The sequence below is a fragment of the Entelurus aequoreus genome, linkage group LG23 (assembly GCF_033978785.1).
Source record: "Entelurus aequoreus isolate RoL-2023_Sb linkage group LG23, RoL_Eaeq_v1.1, whole genome shotgun sequence".
Classification (NCBI taxonomy): Eukaryota; Metazoa; Chordata; class Actinopteri; order Syngnathiformes; family Syngnathidae; genus Entelurus; species Entelurus aequoreus.
In genome coordinates this window covers 43,255,836-43,265,835 of record NC_084753.1, presented here as the reverse complement: position 1 = coordinate 43,265,835, position 10,000 = coordinate 43,255,836, and the positions used below count along the sequence as shown (strand labels likewise).

The 10,000-nt window shown below is 33.0% G+C and overlaps 1 protein-coding gene across 1 annotated transcript in view; it reads left to right on the top strand.

Moving 5' to 3' along the window:
* Positions 1-1,479: 1,479 nt before the first annotated feature.
* prkd1 (protein kinase D1) overlaps positions 1,480-10,000 on the top strand; it is a 53,557-nt gene continuing 45,036 nt past the window's right edge. The window contains exon 1 of the mRNA XM_062034781.1: positions 1,480-1,854. Within this exon, the coding sequence (XP_061890765.1) occupies positions 1,687-1,854 (168 nt within the window). The 5' untranslated portion in view covers positions 1,480-1,686. The remainder of the gene's footprint in view (positions 1,855-10,000) is intronic.

Below are 10,000 nucleotides of genomic sequence, written 5' to 3'. Positions count from 1 at the left end.
GAAAATGAAAGTAAAAAAGAAAATCAAATATAATGAAACAAGGGAAGAAGAGAGAAAGAGAAAGAAAGAAGGAAAATGAAAGTTAAAAAAAATCAAATATGATGAAACAAAGGACGAAGATAGAAAGAGAAAGATGGAAAATGAAAGTAAAAAAATGAAATATGATGAAGCAAGGGAAGAAGAGAGAAAGACAAAGAAAAAATGAAAATGAAAGTAAAACATAGAATGAAATATGATGAAACAAGGGAAGAAGAGAGAAAGAGAAAGAAAGAAGGAAAATGAAAGTAAAACATAAAATGAAATATGATGAAACAAGGGAAGAAGAGAGAAAGAGAAAGAAAGAAGGAAAATGAAAGTAAAACATAAAATGAAATATGATGAAACAAGGGAAGAAGAGAGAAAGAGAAAGAAAGAAGGAAAATGAAAGTAAAACATAAAATGAAATATGATGAAACAAGGGAAGAAGAGCGAAAGAAAAAGAAAGAAGGAAAATGAAAGTTGAAAAAAATGAAATATGATGAAACAAGGGAAGAAGAGAAAAAGAGAAAGAGAAAATGAAAATGAAAGTAAAACATAAAATGAAATATGATGAAACAAGGGAAGAATAGAGAAAGAGAAAGAAAGAAGGAAAATGAAAGTAAAACATAAAATGAAATATGATGAAACAAGGGAAGAAGAGAGAAAGAGAAAGAAAGAAGGAAAATGAAAGTAAAACATAAAATGAAATATGATGAAACAAGGGAAGAAGAGAGAAAGAGAAAGAAAGAAGGAAAATGAAAGTAAAACATAAAATGAAATATGATGAAACAAGGGAAGAAGAGAGAAAGAGAAAGAAAGAAGGAAAATGAAAGTAAAACATAAAATGAAATATGATGAAACAAGGGAAGAAGAGAGAAAGAGAAAGAAAGAAGGAAAATGAAAGTAAAACATAAAATGAAATATGATGAAACAAGGGAAGAAGAGCGAAAGAAAAAGAAAGAAGGAAAATGAAAGTTGAAAAAAATGAAATATGATGAAACAAGGGAAGAAGAGAAAAAGAGAAAGAGAAAATGAAAATGAAAGTAAAACATAAAATGAAATATGATGAAACAAGGGAAGAATAGAGAAAGAGAAAGAAAGAAGGAAAATGAAAGTAAAACATAAAATGAAATATGATGAAACAAGGGAAGAAGAGAGAACGAAAAAGAAAGAAGGAAAATGAAAGTAAAACATAAAATATGATGAAACAATGGAAGAATAGAGAAAGAGAAAGAAAGGAGGAAAATGAAAGTAAAACATAAAATGAAATATGATGAAACAAGGGAAGACGAGAGAAAGAGAAAGAAAGACACGCCCACTCTGCTCATTGAAAGGTATTTTATTGTAAGTCACGTGACTTTCATCAGGCAGTGGTCATGTGACTGGATGCTCCGCCCACTGACGAGAGAGAGAGAGAGGGAGAGAGAGAGAGAGTGGTGTCCATGGCAACGGCTTGGTCAAGTCAAGTGTGTTGAAAGTTGTCAAACACGTGACGTCATCATCGCCATCACCACCTGATGAATATGAAGTCCCCCCCGCCCCTCGCCGCCCTGGCGCACGCGCACACGCACAGGGTCCAGCGGACCGGGCGGCGCGTCGAGTCCAGCCGGTGTTCCGGTCCCGCCCGTGGTCCTGCCCGTGGTCCTGCTCAGCCTCCGCGGCTCCCCCATGAGTGCGCCTCCGCTCATCCGCGCGCCCAGCCCGCTGGCGGCGGCGTCGTGCGTGATCTCCTTCCACATCCAGATCGGCTTGAGCCGCGAGGCGGTCCTGCTGGACTCTGCGGACCTGAGCCTGGCCCAGGTCCGGGAGGCTGCCTGCTCCATCGTGGACCACAAGGTAGGAGCCCGCGGTTCCGCGTCCTCCGTCACGTCACGACACGCGCTCGGGTCGGGACCGGGTCAAAGTTGAGGAGCCGACGGTGTTGTCATGGTAACGCTCCTCGCCTTACCCCCGGGAAGCCCTGCATGGGCGCGTGCGCGCGCGCGTGTGTGCGCGTTGACTCACTTTATGACTTCCTGTCGGAACAACGTGCGCGTGACACACGCGCACGTTGTTTTCCTTGAAGCACACAAACATGAAGACATGTTTCCAAAAGTCACGTGACTGTCGAATGAAATAAATATAATACATAAATATTGTTCACCATAAATATTGTCTAACATAAATAATATCCATCCATCCATTTTCTACCGCTTGTCCATAATATCTAACAAAAATAATGTCCAGTATAAGTAATATCTAACATAAATAATATCTAACAAAAATAATATCTAACATGAATAATATATAACATAAATAATATATAACATAAATAATGTCCAGTATAAGTAATATCTAACATAAATAATATCTAACATAAATAATATCTAACATAAATAATGTCCAGTACAAGTAATATCTAACATAAAAAATATATAACATAAATAATACCTAACATAAATAATGTCCAATATAAGTAATATCTAACATAAATAATGTCCAGTATAAGTAATATCTAACATAAATAATATGTAACATAAATAATGTCCAACATAAATAATATCTAACATAAATAATATCTAACAAAAATAATGTCCAGTATAAGTAATATCTAACATAAATAATGTCCAACATAAATAATATCTAACATAAATTATATCTAACATAAATAATGTCCAGTATAAGTAATATCTAACATAAATAATATATAACATAAATAATGTATAACATAAATAATATCTAACATAAATAATGTCCAGTACAAGTAATATCTAACATAAAAAATATATAACATAAACAATATCTAACATAAATAATATCTAACATAAATAATGTCCAGTATAAGTAATATCTAACATAAATAACGTCTAACATAAATAATATCCAACATGAATAATATCTAACATAAATAATATCTAACAAAAATAATGTCCAGTATAAGTAATATCTAACATAAATAATATCTAAAATAAATAATATCTGACACAAATAATATCTAACATAAATAATATATAACATAAATAATATCTAACATAAATAATGTCCAACATAAATAATATCCAACATAAACAATACCGGACATAAATAATATCTAACATAAATATCTAACATAAATAATATCTAACATGAATAATATCTAACATAAATAATATCTAACATGAATATTGTCTAGCAGGAATAATATCTAACATAAACAATATCTGACATAAATAATATCTAACAAAAATAATATCTAACATAAATAATGTCCAGTATAAGTAATATCTAACATAAATAATATATAACATAAATAATATGTAACAAATAATGTCCAGTATAAGTAATATCTAACATAAATAATATATAACATAAATAATATGTAACATAAATAATGTCCAACATAAATAATATCTAACATAAATGCATACCATAAATAATGTCAAACATAAATCATGTCCAACATAGACTATGTTCAACATCAATATTATTTAATATAAATAATGTACAACATAAATAATGTCCGGCAAAGATGATCTTCAACATAAAATAATTTCAAACATAAATAATGCATGCTATAAATAATGTCCAACATAAATAATGTCAAACATAACTAATTTTCAATATAAATAATGTCAAACATAAATAATGTCCAACATAAATAATATCAAACATAAATAATGTTCAATATAAATCATGTCAAACATAAATAATGTCCAACATAAATAATATCAAACATAAATAATGTTCAATATAAATCATGTCAAACATAAATAATGTTCAATATAAATAATGTCAAACATAAATAATGTCCGACATAAATAATGTCCGACATAAATAATGTTCAATATAAATATTGTCTGACAATGATGACGTTCAACATCAATATTGTCAAACATAAATAATGTCCAACATAAATATTGTCTAACATAAATATATAACATAAATCATATCAAACATAAATAATGTATGCCATAAATAATATCCAACAGAAATAAGGCATAATATAAATAATGTCCACCATAGAGAATAGTGATAAGATACTAGTAAGATAATGCTGATATAATGATATAAGAATCATCAGATAATGATATCATTATTAAAAGTTAATGATACAATGAAGCATAGGATATAAGATACAAAGATAAGATAAGATAATGATACAACTTTAATAACATAATAAAATGATAAGATACAATTAAGACGATAAGATAATGAAAACATCATTAAAAACAATAATATGGAGATAATAATAAGATAATAAAACAATAATAATACGATAATAATATAATAATCATAAGATAGTAATTGAATAATAAGATAACAAAAATATATAATAAAATAATAATAAAAATAATAATATAATAATATTAAAAAATATCAAATAATAATCAGGTAATAATAAAATAATACAATAATAATATAAGATAATAACAAAATAATAATTAAATGATAATCAAGCAATAATAAGATACTGCTAGATGATACAAAGATAATATTTAGTAAGTGCTAGAAAATGTCAGCTGGGATAGGCTCCAGCTAACCATGATGACCATTTAGTGGTACAGAACATGGATGGATAGATAGATGGATGGGCGGATGGATCGATGGATGGATGATGGATATGAATAAATGGATGGATGAATGAGTGGTTGGATTGATGAATCTATGAGTGGGGGATTGATGGATGATTAATGGATGGATGGATGGATGGATGGATGGATGGATGGATGGATGATGGATATGAATAAATGGATGGATGAGTGGGTGGATTGATGGATCTATGAGTGGGGGATTGATGGATGATGAATGAATGGATGGTTGTATGGATGGTTGGATAGATAGATAGATAGATAGATAGATAGATAGATAGATAGATAGATAGATAGATAGATAGATAGATAGATAGATAGATAGATAGATAGATAGATAGATAGATAGATAGATAGATAGATAGATGGATGGATGGATGGATGGATGGATGGATGGATGGATGGATGGATGGATGGATGGATGGATGGATGGATGGATGGATGGATGGATGGATGGATGGATGGATGGATGGATGGATGGATGGATGGATGGATGGATGGATGGATGGATGGATGGATAGATAGATAGATAGATAGATAGATAGATAGATAGATAGATAGATAGATAGATAGATAGATAGATAGATAGATAGATAGATAGATAGATAGATAGATAGATAGATAGATAGATAGATAGATAGATAGATAGATAGATAGATAGATAGATAGATAGATAGATAGATAGATAGATAGATAGATAGATAGATAGATAGATAGATGATGGATGGTTAGATGGATATTTAGATGAATGAATGATGGATGGTTGATGGATGAATGAATAGGATGGATGGTTTATGTATGTATGGATGGATGGATGGAAGGATATGAATAAACGGATGGATGGGTGTGTTGATTGATGGATGAAGAATGAATGGGTGGTTTGATGGGTTGATGGATGGATGGATGGATGGATGAATGGATATGAATAAATGGATGATGAGTGGGTAGATTGATGGATGATGAATGAATGGGTGGTTGGATCGGTGGATGGATGGATGGATGGATGGATAAATGGATAGATGGATAGATGGATATATGGATGATGGATGATGGATGGATGGCTGGATGAATGAAGAATGGTTGATGGATGGATGGATGGATGGATGGATGGATGGATGGATATGAATAAATGGATGAATAAATGGGTGGATGGATATGAATAAATGGATGGATGAGTGGGTGGATTGATGGATCTATGACTGGGTGGATTGATGGATAATGAATAAATGGCTGGATGGATGTATGGATGGATGGATAGTAGATGGAAGGCTGGATGACGGATGGATAGATTGTTGATGGATGGATGGATGGATGGATGGATGGATGGATGGATGATGAATGGATGGATGATGGATGGATGAATGGTCGGATGGATGAATGGGTGGATGAATAGATAGATGATGGATAGATGGATGGATGGATGAATGGATTATTGGATGGTTGGATAGATGGATGGATGCCAGGTTGCCGAACTTCGGATCCAGGAGGAACAGTGTGGTTGTGGTCCTGGTCCTGGAAGTGTGGACCAGCTCTATACTCTGGCCAGGGTCCTTGAGGGTCCAGGGGAGTCTGCCCAACCAGTCTACATGTGGACTTGGAGAAGGCATTCCACGATGATGGATGGATGGATGATGATGATGAATGGATGGATGATGAATGGATGATAGATGATCATGGATGGATGGATGGATGGAGGGATGGATGGATGGATGGATGGATGGATGGATGGATGGGTGAATGAATGGATGGATGGATGGATGGATGGATGGATGGATGGATGGATGATGGATAAATTGCTGGATGAATGGTTAAATGGATGGACATATGGATGGATGAATAAATGGATGATTTGCTGGATGAATGGAGGATGGCTGGATAAATGGATGGATGGATTTGAATAATTGGATGGATGAGTGGGTGGATTGATGGATGTGTGGATGGATAATAGGGTATAAGGATGGGTATATGAATGAATGGATGATGGATAGATGGATGGTTGGATGGGTGGACGAATGGTGGATTGATAAATAGATGGATGGATAGATGGATGGATGAAAAGGATGGATGGCTGGATAGATGATGGATGGATATGAATAAATGGATGGATGAGTGGGTGGATTGATAGCTGTATGAGTAGATGGATGAATGGTTGAATGGATGGATGATAAATGTTGGATGTATAGATGGTATGAAGGCATGGATAAATGATGGATGGATGTATGGCTGGATAAATGGATGATGGATGGATGATGATGGATTAATGATGGATGAATGATGATGAATGGATGGATGATGGATGGATGATGGATGGATGATGATTAGATGGATGATGAATGGATGATAGATGATGATGGATGGATGGATGGATGGATGAATGAATGAATGCATGATGAATGGATGGATGATGGATGAATGATGAATGGTTAAATGGATGGAAATATGGATGTATGAATAAATGGATGAATTGTTGGATGAATGGATGATGGATGGATAAATGGATGGATGGATTTGAATAAATGGATGGATGGATTGATGGATCCATGACTGGGTGGATTGATGGATAATGAATGAATGGATGGATTGATGGATGTGTGGATGGATAATAGGGTATAAGGATGGGTATATGGATGAATGGATGATGGATAGATGGATGGTTGGATGGGTGGACGAATGATGGATTGATGAATAGATGGTTGGATGGATGGATGGATGAAAAGGATGAACCAGGAATTGATGAACGTTGACCCCGACTTAAAGAAGTTGAACAACTTATTGGGGTGTTACCATTTAGTGGTCAATTGTACTGTACTGTGCAATCTACTAATAAAAGTCTCAATCAATCAACGGGAGGTGAGGGGAGCAGTGAGCAGCAGCGCTGGCCGCGCTCGGGAATCATTTTTGGTGATTCAACCCCCAATTCCAACCCCTTAATGGTGAGTGCCGAGCAGTGGCGACTTGCTAATCACGTACTTCTTCACAACAACTATAAACCTTCCAAACACTGACACTTTGAAGGACCCGCGGCTGTCCACAAATGTGCCCGAGCAGAATTAGGACAGCGTCGAAACTAAGTAAGAGGACCCAAGGTAGGACACAAAAGGTCAATTAAGTGGACGACAACAGCATTAGTATAACTAGCAATATTTACATACATGACAGCAGTAGTAGCATCAGCAATATTATCATAAAAAAGAGCAGTGGTAGCATCAGCATCGTTAGCATACATGAGGGCAGTACTAGCATCAACATTGTTAGCATAAATCAGTGTAGTCGTAGCATTAGCATTTTTAGAATAATATAATTTAGTAGTAGCATTATTAGCATGAATGAGTTTAGTAGTAGCATTATTAGCATGGATGAGTTTAGTAGTAGCATTATTAGCATTATTAGCATGAATGAGTTTAGTAGTAGCATTATTAGCATTATTAGCATGAATGAGTTTAGTAGTAGCATTATTTGCATTATTAGCATGAATTAGTTTAGTAGTAGCATTATTAGCATGAATGAGTTTAGTAATAGCATTATTAGCATGAATGTGTTTAGTAGTAGCATTATTAGCACGAATGAGTTTAGTAGTAGCATTATTAACATGAATAAGTTTAGTAGTAGCATTATTAGCATAATTAGCATGAATGAGTTTAGTAGTAGCATTATTAGCATTATTAGCATGAATGTGTTTAGTAGTAGCATTAGCATTATTAGAATAAATGAGTTTAGTAGTAGCATTATTAGCATTATTAGCATGAATGAGTTTAGTAGTAGCATTATTAGCATTATTAGCATGAATGAGTTTAGTAGTAGCATTATTAGCATTATTAGCATGAATGAGTTTAGTAGAAGCATTATTAGCATGAATGAGTTTAGTAGTAGCATTATTAGCATTATTAGCATGAATGAGTTTAGTAGTAGCATTATTAGCATTATTAGCATGAATGAGTTTAGTAGTAGCATTATTAGCATGAATGAGTTTAGTAGTAGCATTATTAGCATGAATGAGTTTAGTAGTAGCATTATTAGCATGAATGAGTTTAGTAATAGCATTATTAGCATGAATGTGTTTATTAGTAGCATTATTAGCACGAATGAGTTTAGTAGTAGCATTATTAGCATGAATAAGTTTAGTAGTAGCATTATTAGCATAATTAGCATGAATGAGTTTAGTAGTAGCATTATTAGCATTATTAGCATGAATGTGTTTAGTAGTAGCATTAGCATTATTAGAATAAATGAGTTTAGTAGTAGCATTATTAGCATTATTAGCATGAATGAGTTTAGTAGTAGCATTATTAGCATTATTAGCATGAATGAGTTTAGTAGTAGCATTATTAGCATTATTAGCATGAATGAGTTTAGTAGTAGCATTATTAGCATTATTAGCATGAATGAGTTTAGTAGTAGCATTATTAGCATTATTAGCATGAATTAGTTTAGAGTAGCATTTTTAGCATGAATGAGTTTAGTAATAGCATTATTAGCATGAATGAGTTTAGTAGTAGCATTATTAGCATGAATGAGTTTAGTAGTAGCATTATTAGCATGACTGAGTTTAGTAGTAGCATTATTAGCATGAATGAGTTTAGTAGTAGCATTATTAGCATTATTAGCATGAATGAGTTTAGTAGTAGCATTATTAGCATTATTAGCATGAATGAGTTTATTAGTAGCATTATTAGCATGAATGACTTTAGTAGTAGCATTATTAGCATGAATGAGTTTGGTAGTAGCATTATTAGCATTATTAGCATGAATGAGTTTAGTAGTAGCATTATTAGCATGAATGAGTTTGGTAGTAGCATTATTAGCATTATTAGCATGAATGAGTTTAGTAGTAGCATTATTAGCATGAATGAGTTTAGTAGTAGCATTATTAGCATTATTAGCATGAATGAGTTTAGTAATAGCATTATTAGCATAAATGAGTTTAGTAGTAGCATTATTAGCATTATTAGCATGAATGAGTTTAGTAGTAGCATTATTAGCATGAATGAGTTTAGTAATAGCATTATTAGCATGAATGAGTTTAGTAATAGCATTATTAGCATGAATGAGTTTAGTAGTAGCATTATTAGCATTATTAGCATGAATGAGTTTATTAGTAGCATTATTAGCATGAATGAGTTTAGTAGTAGCATTATTAGCATTATTAGCATGAATGAGTTTATTAGTAGCATTATTAGCATGAATGAGTTTAGTAGTAGCATTATTAACATGAATGAGTTAAGTAGTATTATTATTAACATTATTAGCATGAATGAGTTTAGTAGTAGCATTATTAGCATTATTAGCATGAATGAGTTTAGTAGTAGCATTATTAACATGAATGAGTTAAGTAGTATTATTATTAACATTATTAGCATGAATGAGTGTAGTAGTAGCATTATTAGCATTATTAGCATGAATGAGTTTAGTAGTAGCATTATTAGCATTGCTGCTTC